Source organism: Mesoplodon densirostris, chromosome 16 (assembly GCF_025265405.1).
Source record: "Mesoplodon densirostris isolate mMesDen1 chromosome 16, mMesDen1 primary haplotype, whole genome shotgun sequence".
Classification (NCBI taxonomy): Eukaryota; Metazoa; Chordata; class Mammalia; order Artiodactyla; family Ziphiidae; genus Mesoplodon; species Mesoplodon densirostris.
Window position 1 is genome coordinate 88,048,089 of NC_082676.1, and position 19,943 is coordinate 88,068,031.

Genomic DNA, 19,943 nt, shown 5'->3' on the forward strand with positions numbered 1-19,943 from the left:
AATGATGTTGAGCATTGTTTCATGTGTTTGTTGGCAGTCTGTATATCTTCTTTGGAGAAATGTCTATTTAGGTCTTCTGCCCATTTTTGGATTGGGTTGTTTGTTTTTTTTCTATTGAGCTGCATGAGCTGCTTATAAACTTTGGAGATTAATCCTTTGTCAGTTGCTTCATTTGCAAATATTTTCTCCCATTCTGAGGGTTGTCTTTTGGTCTTGTTTATGGTTTCCTTTGCTGTGCAAAAGCTTTGAAGTTTCATTAGGTCCCATTTGTTTATTTTTGTTTTTATTTCCATTTCTCTAGGCGGTGGGTCAGAAAGGATCTTGCTGTGATTTATGTCATAGAGTGTTCTGCCTATGTTTTCCTCTAAGAGTTTGATAGTGTCTGGCCTTACATTTAGGTCTTTAATCCATTTTGAGCTTATTTTTGTGTATGGTGTTAGGGAGTGATCTAATCTCATACTTCTACATGTCCCTGTCCAGTTTTCCCAGCACCACTTATTGAAGAGGCTGTCCTTTCTCCACTGTACATTCCTGCCTCCTTTATCAAAGATAAGGTGACCATATGTGCGTGGGTTTATCTCTGGGCTTTCTATCTGTTCCATTGATCTGTATTTCTGTTTTTGTGCCAGTACCATACTGTCTTGATTACTGTAGCTTTGTAGTATAGTCTGAAGTCAGGGAGCCTGATTCCTCCAGCTCCGTTTTTCGTTCTGAAGATTGCTTTGGCTATTCGGGGTCTTTTGTGTTTCCATACAAATTTTGAAATTTTTTGTTCTAGTTCTGTGAAAAATGCCAGTGGTAGTTTGATAGAGATTGCATTGAATCTGTAGATTGCTTTGGGTAGTAGAGTCATTTTCACAGTATTGATTCTTCCAATCCAGGAACATGGTATATCTCTCCATCTATTTGTATCATCTTTAATTTCTTTCATCAGTGTCTTATGATTTTCTGCATACAGGTCTTTTGTCTCCTTAGGTAGGTTTATTCCTAGATATTTTATTCTTTTTGTTGCAATGGTAAATGGGAGTGTTTTCTTGATTTCACTTTCAGATTTTTCATCATTAGTGTACAGGAATGCCAGAGATTTCTGTGCATTAATTTTGTATCTTGCTACTTTACCAAATTCATTGATTAGCTCTAGTAGTTTTCTGGTAGCATCTTTAGGATTCTCTGTGTATAGTATCATGTCATCTGCAAACAGTGACAGCTTTACTTCTTCTTTTCCAATTTGGATTCCTTTTATTTCCTTTTCTTCTCTGATTGCTATGGCTAAAACTTCCAAAACTAGGTTGAATAAGAGTGGTGAGAGTGGGCAGCCTTGTCTTGTTCCTGATCTTAGTGGAAATGGTTTCAGTTTTTCACCATTGAGGACGATGTTGTCTGTGGGCTTGTCATATATGGCCTTTATTATGTTGAGGAAACTTCCCTCTATGCCTACTTTCTGCAGGGTTTTTATCATAGATGGGTGTTGAATTTTGTCGAAAGCTTTCTCTGCATCTATTGAGATGATCATATGGTTTTTCTCCTTCAGTTTGTTAATATGGTGTATCACATTGATTGATTTGCATATATTGAAGAATCCTTGCATTCCTGGAATAAACCCCACTTGATCATGGTGTATGATCCTTTTAATGTGCTGTTGGATTCTGTTTGCTAGTATTTTGTTGAGGATTTTTGCATCTGTGTTCATCAGTGATATTGGCCTGTAGTTTTCTTTCTTTGTGACATCTTTGTCTGGTTTTGGTATCAAGGTGATGGTGGCCTCGTAGAATGAGTTTGGGAGTGTTCCTCCCTCTGCTATATTTTGGAAGAGTTTGAGAAGGACAGGTGTTAACTCTTCTCTAAATGTTTGATAGAATTTGCCTGTGAAGCCATCTGGTCCTGGGCTTTTGTTTGTTGGAAGATTTTTAATCACAGTTTCAACTTCAGTGTTTGTGATTGGTCTGTTCATATTTTCTATTTCTTCCTGATTCAGTCTTGGCAGGTTGTGCATTTCTAAGAATTTGTCCATTTCTTCCAGGTTGTTCATTTTATTGGCATAGAATTGCTTGTAGTAATCTCTCATGATCCTTTGTATTTCTGCAGGGTCAGTTGTTACTTCTCCTTTTTCATTTCTAATTCTATTGATTTGAGTCTTCTCCCTTTTTTTCTTGATGAGTCTGGCTAATGGTTTATCAATTTTGTTTATCTTCTCAAAGAACCAGCTTTTAGTTTTATTGATCTTTGCTATCGTTTCCTTCATTTCTTTTTCATTTATTTCTGATCTGATCTTTATGATTGCTTTCCTTCTACTAACTTTGGGGTGTTTTTTGTTCTTCTTTCTCTAATTGCTTTAGGTGCAAGGTCAGGTTGTTCACTCGAGATGTTTCCTGTTTCTTAAGGTGGGATTGTATTGCTATAAACTTCCCTCTTAGAACTGCTTTTGCTGCATCCCATAGGTTTTGGGTCGTCATGTCTCCATTGTCATTTGTTTCTAGGTATTTTTTTATTTCCTCTTTGATTTCTTCAGTGATCACTTCGTTATTAAGTAGTGTATTGTTTAGCCTCCATGTGTTTGTATTTTTTACAGATCTTTTCCTGTAATTGATATCTAGTCTCATAGCATTGTGGTCGGAAAAGATACCTGATACAATTTCAGTTTTCTTAAATTTACCAAGGCTTGATTTGTGACCCAAGATATGATCTATCCTGGAGAATGTTGCATCAGCACTTGAGAAGAAAGTGTATTCTGTTGTTTTGGGATGGAATGTCCTATAAATATCAATTAAGTCCATCTTGTTTAATGTATCATTTAAAGCTTGTGTTTCCTTATTTATTTTCATTTTGGATGATCTGTCCATTGGTGAAAGTGGGGTGTTGAAGTCCCCTACTATGAATGTGTTACTGTTGATTTCCCCTTTTATGGCTGTTAGTATTTGCCTTATGTATTGAGGTGCTCCTATGTTGGGTGTATAAATATTTACAATTGTTATATCTTCTTCTTGGATCGATTCCTTGATCATTATGTAGTGTCCTTCTTTGTCTCTTCTAATAGTCTTTATTTTAAAGTCTATTTTGTCTGATATGAGAATTGCTACTCCAGCTTTCTTTTGACACCATAGTTTTTTAAAAAGGCACCAACTTCCTGCTCTTCAAGTGACAACTTTCTGTTGCCCCTGCCCCCAACACTTGATTTCGCTGCGTCTTGTCTCCTTACTGTTATATGAAAGGCTTAGGGTCTCCATTCCTTAATTTTAAACTTCTGTGAGCCCTCTTTGGAAGGAGGCTGCCCAGGTTGTGTCTGTGGGCACACACGTGTGCACACCCTCACACACATAGTGGGCGGGCGGGCGGGTGGGGTTCAGACAGCTATAATTTACACAGTGGGTCCCTGTGCCGGTCGCATGACACTGGGCGAGTCTGTAGCCTCTCCTTGAACTTTGGTATCTGTGATCAGACATGGACGGTGTGGGCGGTGGCCTTGAGGCATCAGTTCTAATCACCTGCTGCCTTGGGCTGCTCTCTGTGTCACACCTATTTTTCCTTCTAGAGCAGAGCTTGGCAGACGTAAAGGGCCGGATAGTGACTGTTGTAGGCTTTGTGGGCCACACGTTCTCTGTGACAACCGCTCAGCTCTGTCTCTGCGCCACAGAAGCAACCGTGAGCAGAATGTACATGATGGGCATGGCTGAACGCCCGTGGCTTGTAAAACTTTATGAGACCAGGCCCGAGGGCTGTCGTTTGCCAATCCAGTCCCTGCTAAAGTGTCCTGTAAACAGGGCTTCCGGGATAGGGGACAGACAGCCTCCTGCTGGAGCCTGTGTGAGAGGATGGGGGTGCGAGGGCACCGGTCCTGGCCCCGTGGCGGGGCTGGAGCTTCTGGTGGCCCTTGTTCGGCCAATCTCAGAATTTCCACTTCAGTAGACAAAGGGTGTGAGGGGGGCCAGAGCCAAGGTCCATGCTCAGAGCAGAACCCAGCAGCGTCACCGAGCTGTGCACAGGGAGGCTCCCCTGCACCAGGGCCTTCCCAGGGGCTCGTTCACCCGTCACCCTCCAAGCAGCTGCCATCGTCCCACCACACAGAGGAGGAAGGCGAAGCCCGGAGCGGTGCCGCCCTCCCCGGGCTCTGGGACTGCCGTCCCTGGGGAGGACGGAGCGCGGGGGTGAGGTTGGGACTGCCCCCCGGGACCTCACTTCAGTCTTTCTTCACAACCCCTGGGACATCGCCGCTCCCTGCAGCGCGTTCTTCCCCGGAAGCCGCAGTGCCTGCCCGGCACACCCTCACCCCGCCGGCACACGTCTGTTGATGCAGATCCCGGGCGCTGGGACTTAGGGCCTCAGGACGCCATAGGGGACGGGCAGACAGACTCCCTGCTGAACAGACAGCCCCACGTCTCTGGGACCTGACTTGTCCTCACAGCTGTCCCCTCGGCAGTGTCCGGCCCCCCCTCTCCGGGCCTCTGTCCTCCAGGCAGTGACTCAGGGGCCCGGCTCTTCTCTCCGCCCCGGCCCCTGAGTCCCCCATCAGCCCAGGATGGGCCCGGAGCACGGCGGTGGGTGGGGGTGGCTGTCGGCTGGGCCTGGGGGCATGTGGGTCCCCCTGCTCACGCTTCACTGGCCAGACTCGGGTCCCGCGGCCAAGCCGAGCTGCAGGCGAGGCTGGGAAGTGTTGGCGCCGTGACCCCGCGGAGGGGCAGACGCTGGTGAGCCGGCAGGTGCTGGGGGCCGGGCCAGGGTGGGCCGAGCTGGAGCAGCCCCTGGAACCCCCAGGACGAGCGGTGCGGCTGGACCGGCCGGGCTGTGGTGGCCGCCGGGCAGGGAACCTCTGTGCCCAGAACTGTGCTGTCAGCGGCCTCGGGACGCACAGCCCGGAATGGCGGGGGACCCGGCATTTGGCAGGCGGGTGTGACGGGGCCACGGGGTCCCGCCGGGAGTCCTCCGGGGTCCCGGTGAGCGGCCGGGTGCCAGGAGCTCGGGCAGGGCTGCCACAGCCCCTCCCCCTGCCCCGGTTCAACTTTCAGCGGTCCTGTCCCCGTCCCCATCGCAGGTGGTTTCCTGCACCACGGGACATGCAGCGGCCACCCTGCTCGGGCCCCGGGTGCCTGTCTTCTCCGTTCACTTGCTCTCGGACCTGCTAGCTTTCCGTCCGGATTTCCTCACTTCTGCAGGGAAGGCACCGCTGCTGGACCTGGCGGTGGGTGGGGGAAGGTGGATGCACTTGGTGGGCCGCGGGGCAGGCTGGGCTGGGGCCTGGCAGGGGGACCCCAGGTGGGTGCTCTCCTGGGTCCTCTTTGCAGCAGCCAAGCGGTTTCTTGAAAGTGACACACGTGGGGAAGCACGTCCTGAAGATAAAGGGCTGATGTAGCACGTCGGTTCCTGCAGACGCACGTTTTCCGCCGCCCACGAGCTAGTGAAAACTGGTCACGAGTGGGGGTCTTCTGTCCAAGAGCCCTTGGGCTGGAGGTCTTCTGGGGCTCCCTGGCCCCCAGTGTTTCCTGCTGACCCCTCCCCAGAGGCTCAGAGCTGGGGCATGCGGCCTCCTCCCTACCCAAGCCCCCCGTGCCCACCCACCAGGGTCCTCACACACCTGTGCACCCCAGTACATCGGGGGCCCGGCTTGTGGCCGCTGCCAAGCCCTTGCCACCAGAGTACCTCCCCGGGTCACATTCAGGGCAGCGGGTGGTGGCCTCTCCCTGGCATCCCCCCAGCGGTCACCCTGGGGCAGCGGGAGGGAGCTTGCAGGCCCCCCCCACACGTACGTTCTGGGGACCGAGACAGCCCGTGGTGAACAGGGACCTAAGTGCCAGGACGGGCCGACGCCAGGGAGCGAGAGGCGTCGCGAGGGGTGCGTGGGTCCTGGCCGTGGTCGGGGAGGCCCGGGGGGGACGTGTGAGCTGGGGCGGGGGTGCCGGGGCGGAGGAGAGGTCCCCAAGGCTCCGCACAGAGAGTTGACGTGATGAGCATCTGTGTGCCCAGCGGGCAGAGGCTTGGCCGGGGGGACGCAGGGCAGCAGGGCGCGAGGCTGTGGGAGTCAGGAGGGCGGAGGGGCCCCTCCGCTCACAGCCCTTCTGAGCTGGGGTGAGGCCCGAGGCCCCCGGGTCTCTGGGCTGCCCCGACCTGTGCTGGCCCCGGTTGGGAGCCACCGCTGTCAGCCAGCCCCACGCAGGGGGGCGGCAGGGCAGGGGCCCCCGGAGGCCTCAGAGCGCCTGCCTCGGCGTCCCTGGGCAGGGCAGCCCCTCCGCCGCCGGCCAGCTGCAGCCGAGCCCCCGACCCCGGGAGCGGCCAGCATCCCTCAGTAGGAGGCCGGGCTCGCCGGTGCCCGCAGCCCCCCGTGGAGAGTCTGCCGAGAGGCTGGGGCCCTCGGGATGACACGGCCTTTTGGCTCCCGAAGCTTCGCTGTTCCACGTGCCACCTAGACTGTGTGTCGCGGGCCGGAGACCTACCTCCCTGTCTTCCAGTTTCTTCCACGAGACCCTAGAGCGGTCACACCCCGTGCGGCCTCGGGACTGGATGGCTGTGAGCTGGGCCGTGAGTGCCAGAACGGGGCTTTTCCTTCCCCCGAGCTCGCCTGCCCATCCCGCCAGCCGCCTGGGCCCCTGTGTCTGCGAGCTGACCCTTCATTCCCCAGACAGGCAGGGTGGTGTGTCTGGGGCCCAGGGCCCCGGGCTGGAGGGGTCTTGACCCAGGAACCAGAGGTGCCTGCCACCCCTACGGACCACACGCACACGCGTGCGCGTGCTGCGTGGGCCTGTGGCTGGTGTTCGGTCTCTGAGGAGAGCTCTGACCCTCTGGCACCAGGGTGGGTTCTTGGGGGTCCCTGAAGGGAGGTGCAGGGCTGTGTCCTCAGGGAGGGGGGCCTGGGCCGGCCCCCACCATGGGTACAGCCACCTCCCAGCCTTGTCTTTCTTTTTTTTTTTTAATTTATTTTTGGCTGAGTCCGGTCTTAGTTGCGGCACACAGGCTCTTCGTTGTGGTGCGCCGGCTTCTCTCTAGTTGCGGCATGCAGGTTTTCTCTTCTCTAGTTGTGGCGCACAGGCTCCAGGGCACACAGTCTCTGTAGTTGCGGCACGCGGGCTTAGTTGCCCTGCGGCACGTGCAATCTTAGTTCCCTGACCAGGGATCGAACCCGCGTCCCCTGCATTGTAAGGCAGATTCTCTACCACTGGACCACCAGGGAAGTCCCCCAGCCTTGTCTTATCACAGAAGAAAGTACCCTTCTGACCTGGGGCTGGGGCATCCATGTGCTGATCCCAGCGACCCCCGGGTCTGTGGGCTCCCGGGCCCCTCGGGTGGCGGTGACCGCAGGGTGGGCTCAGTGCTGTGCTCTCACACGGGCGTGGGGGGTGTTTGTTAGTTTAGGGGCTGGGTGCAGACCAGCCCCCCAAGGGCTCCCAGGGAAGCCTGCTCAAGCTGGTGGCCCTCGGCTGGGAGCCACTGGGCATCTTGATTTAGACCAGTCCGATCCAGAAGCTTCCCTGAGAGACGGAAGCCTTTACTGGACGACCCGTCCTCTCCAGAGAAAGCCTCCTCTGTAGGACTCCTTTCCGCGGCCCAGCCTGTCACGCAGTTACCACGTGGACGCACAGATGGGGATGAACTGGGGACTCGGGCGCCAGCACCCATTTACCCTCTGCCCAGCTGAACAAGCATCACGTTCCTCGCTGTCCACGGTGCCGCTGTTCAGTTGAAAAATTCCAAACCTCTCAAAGTATGGACACAGTTGGGCCTCCACAGCCCCGCCCTCGCCACATTCTGCTTTTTCCGTTGCCTCAACTGCAGGACGTGACACGTGTTGGCGTGTCCTGGTCACACCTGTCGGACGGGTGCTGATCTTGGGTTCTCATCAGCACGTTGCCCCAGTGTCTCCCGCGCTACTGTGGTCCACTCAGGGTCCCCTCGGTCCCCAGGAGCAGCTAGGATGATGGGGTGGGGCTGCTCCTCTGTGCGGGGGGCAGGGACCCCCACTCTGGGCCCCCAGAGCCTGTGAACCTGGTCTCCTGGCTGGCCTCCCATTGCACAGACGAGACCAAGGCCAGAAAGGGAGGGGGCCTTCCAGCCCTGTGGGCCCTGGTCCAGCGTTGTGTCCCCTCTGGGGGACCCTCGGGGTCAGCGAGCCCTGAACGTCTGGCCTTGTCTTCCAGATCCTGACTGGGCCTCATACACCCTAGGGGTGTTCATCTGTCTGAGCTGCTCTGGAATTCACCGGAACATCCCTCAGGTCAGCAAGGTGAAGTCCGTCCGCCTGGACGCCTGGGAGGATGCCCAAGTGGAGGTAAGGCCAGGCAGGGGTGCCAGGTGGGGAGGAGGGGACACAGGCCTGTCCCGTTGCCCCTGGGTGACCTCGGCCCCACCCTCTGGGTCATGACACCTTGGAGGTCGCTCCACCTCTGGTGTCCCAAGGGGGCCTGGGCTGTCAGGGATCCCAGGCTGCGGGGAGACCATCCACAAGTGTTGGGAGGCCAAGGGGCCAGCAGCTGGACCTCGGCCCTCCTGGGCCTCTGCCCCCGCCCTGTGCATCCAGTGCCAGGACTGACTCTCCCTGCCTCCCTCTTGCGGCAGCTGCAGAGTGAATGAATGAGCGAGCGAGTGCAGGAGGCTATTGACTCCGCTCCGTGGGCGGCTCCTGTGGCTTTGGTCCCATTTCCCACACCTGGGACATTCTGGTGCTCAGGGAACACAGCATGGAGCAGCTGTGCAATGGGACAGGCCCCCTTGTTGTTAGGGTTTTATTGCTAACCTTACGGAGAGTCGCAGAAGGTAACAAAAGTCAAGCCCTTCACTGAACCATCCGTCCACCCATCCACCCACCTACCCATCCACCCATCCACCCACCTACCCATCCACCCATCCACCCACCTACCCATCCACCCATCCACCCACCCACCCACCCATCCACCTGACCCGTGTTCATTGCACAATTGCTATGGGGGGCGTGGCGAGTGGCTGGCCCCTGGAGAAGGCCTTAGAGAGGGGGACATGCAGGTTGCTGGTGGGCAGGGGGTGGTGACTTGGGCCGGGGTGGCAGACAGGGCCCCACAGCCTGACTGAAGGTGAGAACAGGGCACAGCCTCGGGTAGCGAGTTCCAGACAGAGGGCTGTGGCTGTGGAGTCTGCCCAGGTGGGGCCTGACCCCTGACAGAGGCTTCAGGGAGATGGGTGGGAGCCGAGGGGCAGGCCCCTAACTCCTCAAATTTGACTCCAGGGTCAAGGGTTCAGGGGGCGTGGTGTCCATGCCCACCCAGTGAGAGAAGGAGTTCCCTGGCTGGTGGCTGCCTCAGGGCCGGGGGATCCAAGGCTGGGTGTTCCCCGTGCACTCCCCCTGCTTCCGGGAGTAGCAGTTTGCTGCTGTCCATGTAGCCTTGGTAGCAGCAGCCTCTCCATAGCTCGTTAGAAATGCAGAGTCCCGGGCCTACCCAGGCCTTCGTGCCAAGTCAGTCTGCAGGTAACGAAGCCGCCCTGTGCACGTGGAACATTCACACATGTGGCTGGAGGCACCCTCATCCCAGTGGTCAGACAGTGGAGGCGGAGGCTGCCTTGACGCCCTGCAGGGTGTGATGCCTTGTGAGGAGAGAGGGAGAGGGTCCTGGACACGGGTGCCACCAGGAAAGCTCTGGTTTCCACCTCCGAACGCTCGTGAGAAGGTCCGAAGAGAGGCCGGGCTGGTGCCAGGGGTGCAGATGTGGGACGGGGGTGCTGGGAGCTGAGGGGGGCCTTCATCCCGTTTCTGTCGTCTGCCCCTCTTCTCTGCCATTAAAACAGAGGTGACCTCGAGGGGCTGGAAGGGCTTGGCCTGCAGGGCGCTGGACCCCCGCCTCAAGGTGGGGCGGGTCGGTGTGGAAGGGGCCCTGCCGGGCCTCCGGGCTCCGGTCCTCCCCTCACTCTGCCCCTGAGTCCCTGGGCTGGTGGCTGGCTGGGGGTTCTGAGCCTGCCTGAGCCAGGCCCGCTCCCGGGAGGGCGGCCGCGATGCGGGGAGCTCAGCCCTGGCTGTGGGCCGGGCGCGCGGGACCCTCATCCGTGCCTTTTCCTTTTGTTTCTTTTCATGTTTTTTCCCCCGAACTTTGTATTTTTCTATAGCATCTTCTTTAAAGAAGCTTATTGAAATATAATTCACAAGGCACACAACTCACTCTTTGAAGCACAATTCAGTGGTTTATGGCACAGTCGCTGAGTTGAGCAATCATCACCACAGTCAATTTTAGAACATTTTCATCACTTCAGAAAGAACCCCGAGCCCTCAGCTCCCACCCCTCCGCCAGGCCTAAACCACCATGCGAGCGCTTCCCCCCCTTTATAAAGGCCCGGTGACACCCACTGTGTGGACGGACCACGGTCACGGGTGGTGGACCCTGGGGCGTTTCCCCGTGTCCGCGTGCACAGACTCCGGGGAGCGCGGGTGCCCCTGGGACGCCCGTGTGTCTCAGGCCGCGGCTGCCCAGCGCACCCCTGCCTGGAGAGTCCCAGTTTACCCAGCAGGCTCCTCCGTGCACACAAGGGCACAGGGGGTCTTCCCACCGTGACCACCGGGCCGCGGACGGCCTCACAGAAGCATCACCTCCTGCCGGGGGCAACGGCGGGGCTCACATTCCTCGAAGGGGAGGTCAGAGGCTCCGTGACTAGTTTTAAGGATTTTGCCAGTTTCCCCTCTTAGCCACGCCTGTGCCCGCACGTGTGAGAGCGTTTGCCCGCGTTCCCGCCGACCCCTGTCTCTCGGGGCCCGTCTTTGCCGACAGAGAGGTGAACCCTTGTTCCCAGTAGGGTCTTTTCTCGTCTTGAGTGTGAGGTGCAGCATCTTAGACGTTTCAGAGCCATCTGTGAGCTTCCGGGCCCTGGGCCGCCGCTGTGAGCTGCTTCTGTTTTCTCGGGGGTTTTCACGTAGGAGGGCTGCAGCCCTCAGAGACGGTAGGTGAAGACGTTTTTCTCAAGGGTGTCTTTTGACTCTGCTCATGGTGGTTTTTGCAGTGGAAACGTTTTTACTTTGAAGTAATCACATTTATCAACCTTGCCTTTTGTGGTTTTAGGGTTTACAGCACACTTAGATAGGCCTGCCCTACCCTCAGATTATTTTTACTCAGAACAGCTTGATTTCTGTCATTCACACACCATACACCTCACCCTTTTAAAATGTACAATTCAGTAGTTTTCATGAATTCTCAGGGCTGTGCAACCATTGCCACGATCTAATTTCGGAATATGTTCATGTCCCCAGATAAGCCTGTGCCCACTAGCCGCCTCTCCCCAGCACTCTCCCCACCCCAGCTCCTGCTGCGAGTAGGACTTCTGCTTTCTGTCTTCATGGATTTGCCTGATCCGGACGCTTCGAGTCAGTGGAATCACACCACGTGCGGCTCCTGTGTCGTCTTTCACTGAGCACCATGTGTTCAGGATTCATCTGTGTCATCGAGGTGTCCGCACTTCACTTCTTTTTGTGGCCGAGGTCATGTCCATCGCATGGATGGCCCACAGCTTGTTTATCCGTTCACCAGCTGATGGACACCTGGGTTGTCTCGTTTTCCCAGCTCTTCTGAACAGTGCTGCTCAGACTATTTCTGTGCTTTCCGTTCTCTCAGAAGGGAGTGGCACTGCCGGGCCTCACGGTGGCTCTGTGTTTAATGTTTGGGGATCTGCCAGGCTCTTCCCAGCACAGCTGCCCATTCCCACCAACGATCCATGCGGATCCCCGTTTCTCTGTGTCTTCTCCAGCGCCCATTGCCATCTGTCTGACTTCAGCCGTCCTGCTGGGTGCACGGTGGGGTCTTGTGGTTTTGGTCCCCATTTCCCTAACGATGAGTAACGTTGAGCATCGTTTCATGTGCTTCTTGGCCATTTGTGTGTCTTCTTTTTTTTTTTTTTTTAATTTATTTACTTATTTATTTATTTTTGGCTGCATTGGGTCTTCATTGCTGCACGCGGGCTCCCTCTAGCTGCGGCGAGCGGGGGCTACTCTTCATTGTGGTGCGCGGGCTTCTCATCGCGGTGGTTTCTCTTGTTGCGGAGCGCGGGCTCTAGGCGCGCGGGCTTCAGTAGTGGCACGTGGGCTCTGTAGTTGTGGCTCACGGGTTCTAGAGCGCAGGCTCAGTAGATGTGGCTCACGGGCCTAGTTGCTCCGCGGCATGTGGGATCTTCCCAGACCAGGGATAGAACCCGTGCCCCTTGCATTGGCAGGCAGACTCTTAACCACTGTGCCACCAGGGAAGTGCCTTTTTGTCTATCTTCTTTGGAAAAATGTCCATTCAGATCCTCTGCCCGTTTTAAAAATGGGTTGTCTGTTTATTATTGAGTTAGGTGGTTTTATTATTGAGTTCTTTATGTCTTCTGGACACAAATCCCTTATCAGATTTAGTATTTGCAAGTAGTTCTTCTCATCCTGTTGGTTGTATTTTAACTTTACTTTTAAAATATTATTTTTAAAATGCAAAAAGTGCAGTTTATATTCTTAAGGAGCTATGTAATTTTTTCAATTACTGAGGTGAAATTCATATAACATAAAATTCATTTTAAAGTGAACAATCAAAGTGGTACATGTATATAATGGAATACTACTCAGCCATAAAAAAGAATGAAATAATGCCATTTACAGCTACATGGATGAACCTAGAGACTATCCTACCAAGTGAAGTAAGTCATAAGGAGAAAGACAAATACCTTATGATATCACTTATATGTGGAATCTAAAATATGACACAAATGAACTTATCTGTGAAACAGAAACAGACTCATGGACACAGAGAACAGACTCGTGGTTGCTGGTGGGGAGGGGAGCTGGGGGAGGGAAGTACTGGGAGTTTGGGATGAGCACATGCAAACTCTTATGTATAAATGGATAAACAACAAAGTTCTACTGTATAGCACACAGAACTATATTCAGTATCCTGTGATGAACCTAGTGGAAAAGAATATGAAAAGAATATATAATATGTATAACTGAATCACTTTGCTCTACAGCAGAAATTAACACAACGTTGTAAATCAACTATACTTCAATAAAATAATTTTTTTAAATAAATTTTATTTTTGGCTGCATTGGGTCTTCGTTGATGCACGCGGGCTTTCTCTCGTTGCGGCGAGCGGGGGCTACTCTTCCTTGTGGTGTGTGGGCTTCTCATTGTGTTGACTTCTCTTGTTGTAGAGCATGGACTCCAGGCGCATGGGCTTCAGTAGTTGTTGCTCGCAGGCTCAGTAGTTGTGGCTCGCGGGCTCAGTAGTTGTGGCACACGGGCTTAGTTGCTCCGTGGCGTGTGGGATCTTCCCAGACCAGGGCTCGAACCCGTGTCTCCTTCGTTGGCAGGCGGATTCATAACCACTGCGCCACGAGGGAAGTCCTCAATAAAATAAATGTTTAAAAAATGAAGCGAATAATCCAGAGGCAGGAACGTACAATGGGGGAGAGTCTCTTCTATAAATGGTGTTGGGAAAACTGGACAGCCACATGCAAAAGAATGGAACTGGACCACTTTGTTACACCATATACGAAAAATAAACTCAAAATGGATAAAGACCTAAGTGTAAGACCTGAAACCATCGATTAAAGACCTAAATATAAGACCTGGAACCATAAAACTTCTAGAAGAGAACACAGGCAGTATGCGCTCTAACATCGGTCGTAGCAATATCATTTTGGACTGGTCTCCTCAGGCAAGGGAAGCAAGAGCAATATAAACAGATGGGACCACAGCAAGCTAAAAAGCTTTTGCACAGCAAAGGAAACTGTCAACAAAATGAAAAAACCACCTACCGAATGGGAGAAGATATTTGCAAACAATTTATGCAATAAGAGTTATTACACAAAATATACAAAGAACTCATACAACTCAGTATCAAAAAAAGAAACTGTCCAATTAAAAATGGGCAGAGGACCTGAACAGACATTTTTCCAAAGAAGACATACATATGGCTAACAGGCACATGAAAAGGTGCTCACTGTCGCTAATTATTAGTGAAATACAAATGAAAACCACAATGAGGTACCACCTCACGCCAGTCAGAATGGCCATCATTAAAAAGTCTACAAGTAATAAATGCTGGATAAATGCTGGACTTCCCTGGTGGCGCAGTGGTTAAGAATCCGCCTGCCGATGCAGGGGACACGGGTTCAAGCCCTGGTCCAGGAAGATCTCACATGCCGCAGAGCAGCTAAGTCCGTGCGCCACAACTACCGAGCCTGCACTCTAGAGCCCGTGAGCCACAACTACTGAGCTTGTACTCTAGAGCCTGTGCTCCGCAGCAGGAGAGGCTACCACAGTGAGAAGCCCGCGCACTGCAACAAAGGGCAGCCCCTGCTTGCTGCAACTGGAGGGAGCCCACGCGTAGCAATGAAGACCCAACGCAGCCAAAGATAGATAAGTTAGTAAATAAGTAAATTCATTTAAATATAATAATAGTAATAAATGCTGGAGAGTATGTAAAGAAAAGGGAACCCTCCTACACTGGTTGGTGCAGCCACTACAGAGAACAGTATGGAGATTCCTCCAAAAATTAAAAACAGAACTACCATATGATCCTGCAGTCCCACTCCTGGGTGCTTACTAGAACATTTTTAATCCAAAAGATATACGCACCTCCGTGTTCACTGCAGCGTGATTTACAATAACCGAGATACGGAAGCAACCTACAGATGAATGGATAAGGAAGATGTGGTGTATATATACAATGGAATATTACTCAACCATAAAAAAGAGTGATATTTTACAATCTGCGACAACATGGATGGACCTAGAGGGTAGTATTATGATAAGTGAAATCTGTCAGACACAGAAAGAGAAGTACTGTGTGATCTCCCTTACGTGTGGCATCTGGAAAACAAAATTAACAAATATTGGGCCTCCCTGGTGGCGCAGTGGTTAAGAGTCCGCCTGCCGATGCAGGGGATACGGGTTCGTGCCCCGGTCTGGGAGGATCCCATATGCCGCGGAGCGGCTGGGCCCGTGAGCCATGGCCGCTGGGCCTGCGCATCCGGAGCCTGTGCTCCGCAACGGGAGAGGCCACAACAGTGAGAGGCCCACATACCGCAAAAAAAAAAAAAAAAAAATTAACAAATATTAAAAAACAGAAACAGACTCATAGGTACAGAGAACAAACAGCTGTTGCCAGAGGGAAGGGGGTGGGGGAACAGAAGAAGTAGGTGCAGGATATTCAGAGGCACGAACGTCAGTCATATGATAAGTCACGGGATGTAACGTACAGCACAGGGGATACACAGTCAACACAGTCAACAGTGTTGTAATAACTTTGTCATCTCGTAATGTGTATAAATGTCGAACCACGATGCCGTACACCTGAAACCAACACTGTATGTCAGCTACGCTGCAGTAAAAAAATAAAGCACATTCACAATCTTGTTCAACCATCACCTCCGTCTAGTTCCAGAACATTTCCCTCAGCTCAGGGGAAACCCGTCCCCCTTAGTGGCCACTCCCCTCCCCCTAAGACCCCCAGTTGGCTTTCTGTCATCTGGATTTGCCTGTTCTGGCAAATCCTATGCTGTGTGGCATTTTGTGTCCATTTCTCATGAGCCTCGTGTTTTTAAGTTTCATAAATCTTTTCACTTTCCTGATGGTGTCCTTAGAAACACAAAAGTTTTTAATTTTGATGAAGTTCCGTTGATTTTTTTTTTCTTTTGTTACTTATACGTTTGGTGTCACCTCTAAGAATCCACTCCTAACCCAAAGTCATGAAGATTTCCTTCCATATTTTCCTAAAATTATTTTTTAAATCATCCCATGATTTTCATCTACCTTTGGCCATGCTGCATGGTACGCGGGATCTTAGTTCCCTGACCAGGGGTTGAACTCGTGCCCCCTGCAGTGTAAGCATGGAGCCTTAACCACTGGACCGCCAAGAAATTCCCTTCATCTACTATTTCTGTTGTTTAACTTTGGAAATTCAGTCTTTAATCCAGTTGGAGTTTACTTTGCTGAAAAGCATACCCCCTTTTCTCCAATAGTTTCCAGTTTCTTACTGGTCATCAACTAATGGGCACTTCCCCCGTCGATCTGAGATGTTACCACTCTTGTACACCACTTGTCTTACTAACCTGTTTAGTATTGGATATTAGATCCTATTGGATCTGTTTCTGGACCTTTTAGGCTTTCTGGTCAGAACTGTTTGACTCATAATAGCATTATAACAGGTTTGAATATCTGGTAGGAAGCATCTTCATTTTCAGAATTTTCTAGGATGCTTTTGCTTGTTAATTTTAAAATGAACTTTAGAATCTTTGCTAGCTCTTGAAAATTCTATTCCTGGTTTTCTTTTTTTGAGAATTGCTAAAAATAGACCAACACAAGGAGACAGCATGCTTCCTGTCTCCCTGACCAAGGACTTGGTATGTCTTTGGAGTTTCTTTTGCTCCCCTGGAGCACAGGACAGTTTCTTCATAGAGACTGAATGATCCTCATTAGAGCTAGTTCTTAGGTGCTTTGTCCACCTGCTCTTAGCGGCGGGCCTTTCCTCCTATTAGACCTCTGAGCAGATTGGTGTTTTGTATAGAAAAGCCATCGCTTTTAGGACTCTAAGTTGGTACCAGCCTTTTGCTGAAGTATCTTATTGTTTGTGATTTTTTCCCCATTGATCCTCCACATCCACGGCCTGATGGTCCTCAAATGCGATGACTTAGAGGGACGGGTCAGAGCACCTGACTCCCTCCCTGCCCTTGAGGCCCCTGTGGTCAGGCCCCCTTCCCACACCTGCCAGGCCAGGCCAGGGCATCTCCTCCAGTACGCCCAGCTCGCTCCACCTCAGGTCCTTTGCACGTGCTATTTCTGTGCCCGGGACGCCCCGCGTGGCGGCTGCTCCAGAGGCTCCCCGTCACCCCCACCCCCCAGCTTGTTCACAGCTTGCAGTCGCATGCCTGGTCTCTGCAGCCTGGCTGCCCTACAGGAACATGGGCTCCTTCTGCGCCGCTCAGGCAGAGTGGACAAGCCAGGCCTCGTGTGAGGCCAAGGGCAAGGGCCTTCGTCCCAAGGAGGGCCCCTTTCTGGAGGCACCTGGCCCCAGCCAGCTGTGGGGAAGGGCAGTCCCCTGCCCCTGCTCACCTCTTCCAGGCAGCGAGCTGCCAGGGCCCTGGGGTCAGCCGGCCTTGGCCTCTGGGGCCCTGACCCACCCTCTCTCTTGCAGTTCATGACCTCCCGCGGAAACCATGTCGCCAGAGCCACATTCGAGTCCAAAGTGCCCCCCTTCTACTACCGGCCCTCAGCCTCCGACTGCCAGTGAGTAACAAAGGGCTTTTGTCAGGGTCGCTGGTAAACAGCCGGCACGCGCAGGCTCTGGAGACGGCTCCGGACGACCCGCTGGGCGGCGGGAGGGGCCGGGGTGAGGGAAGGTGGGCGCCGGGCTTGCGTCCTGGGGGCCCCGTCCAGGCTGTCCTCCGTTTGGTCTTGGTTCTTGGTGCGCCGGGCGTGGACCTGGGGAGGCGGGCCTGCTCCCGTGTGACCCCAGCCCCGCACCGACCTCAGTGTCCCCATCTGCACCCCACCTGGGTTCCCGCCCCCGTGGTCCCTGAGTGGCTCCCCCTCCGGGCTGGATGGCCACTCCCCAGGCCCCTCCCGCCCCAACATCCCCCGGCTGTTCCTTCCACCCGAGGCCCTTGCTTGACCCCCCGGGACCCCAGCCCCCAGGCTGGCTCCGTTCGGCCGCCGCTCATTCCTGAGGACCCCTCCCCCCTCCTCTGGCCCCCTCAGAGCCAAGGGGTTGCAGAGGCCTTTCCTCCTTGGGTCCCATGGGCTCAAGGGAGGGTGGGCTCCTCGAATCTCTCTTCCCGGCGCCCAGCACAGGGCAGCACACTGTGGGGTTCCAGAAGGTTCTGGAAGTCAGGGGAGGTGCTTGGGGTGGGGCTGGGACCCCAGCCCCGTGGGGTCGGTTGCCTGTGTCAGGCTCAGCACCAGCAGGGAACCTGCCCACCAGGGGTCTCCAGATCCCTCCTGGGGGGCTCCTGGGGACCCTCCCCTGTCTCACGAGCTGGCCCCCCCAAGCACCCCTCATACCTTCTCCACCCATATCAGACCCACCCATCCATCCCTGGCAACCCTCCCAATGCCCTCAAGGGTCACTCACGCCCCTGACGGCCCCCACCTCAGCTGGCCCGTGTCACAGCTGCTCAGCTGCGGCTCGGAGGTGAAGGGCCCCTCTTGTGATGAGAGCCCCTCCCGGAGTTTCCTTTTCTGGGAAAGGAGGGTAGGGACGCAGCCCCACCTCCTCCCAGGCCGGGGACACGCCCATGGCTGCGAGGGCCCTGGCCCCCCGGGCGGCACCTCCCTCCTGTTTGCTCAGCGCTGTCGCCTCCTGACTCACTGGTGAACCCCACACCCCGGGGACCCCGCCCGGTGGCACCTGGACCCGGGCTGCACGCAGGGCTGTGTGTTTCTAGTTCTGTGTGAACGAGGCGTGGGAGACCGGGGGGCTGCTGGCGGCCGCAGTGGGGAGGCTGGGAGGCGCATCCAGTGCGGACACTTCACAGGCAGGGAGACCGAGGCCGGCCTCACCTCAGTGCGCCGCGCCCACCCCTACACCCCTTCACGGGCAGGCCGGCCCCCCAGGCCCTGGCGCATCCTGGGCTCTGGGCTCCCGGGGAACTCGCGCCCCACCCCACCGGCTCCATCTCGGTATGAATCAGCAAGATGGCAGCTGATTCTAGACCTGATTTTACTCACCCAGCCACAGGCTCCTCTGTGGTCTGGGCCATTCGCATGCACATCCTGCATCCCCACCGCTCTGAGCGTGTGGCGAGGGGACAGACCGGCCACAGGCCTGTCTTCTGCCCAGGGCTCGGCCAGCCCCTCTGCAGCCTGGTCCGTGCAAAGCCTCCTTGCAGGGCTGCGTGGTCAGGGCCTCTTGGGTGACCAGGTGTCCCCACTGGGAGGGTACTCTGAACCCCAATGGGCCCCACCTTCCGGAAACCTCCACTGAGTGAAGGTTCACAGGACCCGAGCCCGCCCCATTCCCCAGACTCAGGTGCTCAGGTCTGCCCGCGTACACTGTGCAGAGCCATGCAGCGGTGGAGGGGGTGTGAATGTCCACGTACACTGTGCAGAGCCGTGCAGCGGTGGAGGGGGTGTGAATGCCCACATACACTGTGGAGAGCCGTGCAGCGGTGGAGGGGGTGTGAATGCCCGTGTACACTGGAGAGCCGTGCAGCGGTGGAGGGGGTGTGAATGCCCGTGTACACTGTGGAGAGCTGTACAGCGGGATGTGAATGCCCACGTACACTGTGGAGAGCCGTGCATCAGTGGAGGGGGGTGTGAATGCCCACGTACACTGTGGAGAGCTGTGCAGTGGGGTGTGAATGCCCATGTACACTGTGGAGAGCTGTGCAGCAGTGGAGGGGGTGTGAATGCCCGTGTACACTGGAGAGCCGTGCAGCAGTGGAGGGGGTGTGAATGCCCGTGTACACTGTGGAGAGCTGTGCAGCGGTGGAGGGGGTGTGAATGCCCACATACACTGTGGAGAGCGGTGCAGCAGTGGAGGGGGTGTGAATGCCCGCGTACACTGTGGAGAGCTGTGCAGTGGGGTGTGAATGCCCGTGTACACTGTGGAGAGTCGTGCAGCGGTGGAGGGGGTGTGAATGCCCGTGTACACTGTGGAGAAGGTGCAGCAGTGGAGGGGGTGTGAATGCCCGTGTACACTGTGGAGAGCTGTGCAGCAGTGGAGGGGGTGTGAATGCCCGTGTACACTGTGGAGAGCGGTGCAGCGGTGGAGGGGGTGTGAATGCGCGTGTACACTGTGGAGAAGGTGCAGCGGTGGAGGGGGTGTGAATGCCCTTGTACACTGTGGAGAGCTGTGCAGCGGTGGAGGGGGTGTGAATGCCCACATACACTGTGGAGAGCCGTGCAGCGGTGGAGGGGGTGTGAATGCACACATACACTGTGGAGAGTGGTGCAGCGGTGGAGGGGGTGTGAATGCCCGTGTACACTGTGGAGAAGGTGCAGCGGTGGAGGGGGTGTGAATGCCCGCGTACACTGTGGAGAGCTGTG

The 19,943-nt window shown here is 54.5% G+C and overlaps 2 protein-coding genes across 5 annotated transcripts in view; both read left to right on the forward strand.

Annotated features, from left to right (window-relative positions):
- The window catches only part of LOC132476526 (cytochrome c oxidase assembly protein COX19), a 48,001-nt gene extending 39,792 nt beyond the window's left edge, over positions 1 to 8,209 (forward strand). Inside the window, exon 4 of the transcript XR_009530148.1 lies at positions 8,121 to 8,209. The gene's annotated coding sequence lies outside the window, so the exon portion shown is untranslated. The remainder of the gene's footprint in view (positions 1 to 8,120) is intronic.
- Positions 1 to 19,943, forward strand: part of ADAP1 (ArfGAP with dual PH domains 1) — a 73,154-nt gene that overhangs the window by 23,320 nt on the left and 29,891 nt on the right. For all 4 annotated transcript variants that reach the window (XM_060078514.1, XM_060078515.1, XM_060078516.1 and 1 more), the window contains exons 2-3: positions 8,121 to 8,251; positions 17,092 to 17,183. In XM_060078514.1, coding sequence (XP_059934497.1) covers positions 8,121 to 8,251; positions 17,092 to 17,183 — 223 coding nt within the window. The remainder of the gene's footprint in view (positions 1 to 8,120; positions 8,252 to 17,091; positions 17,184 to 19,943) is intronic.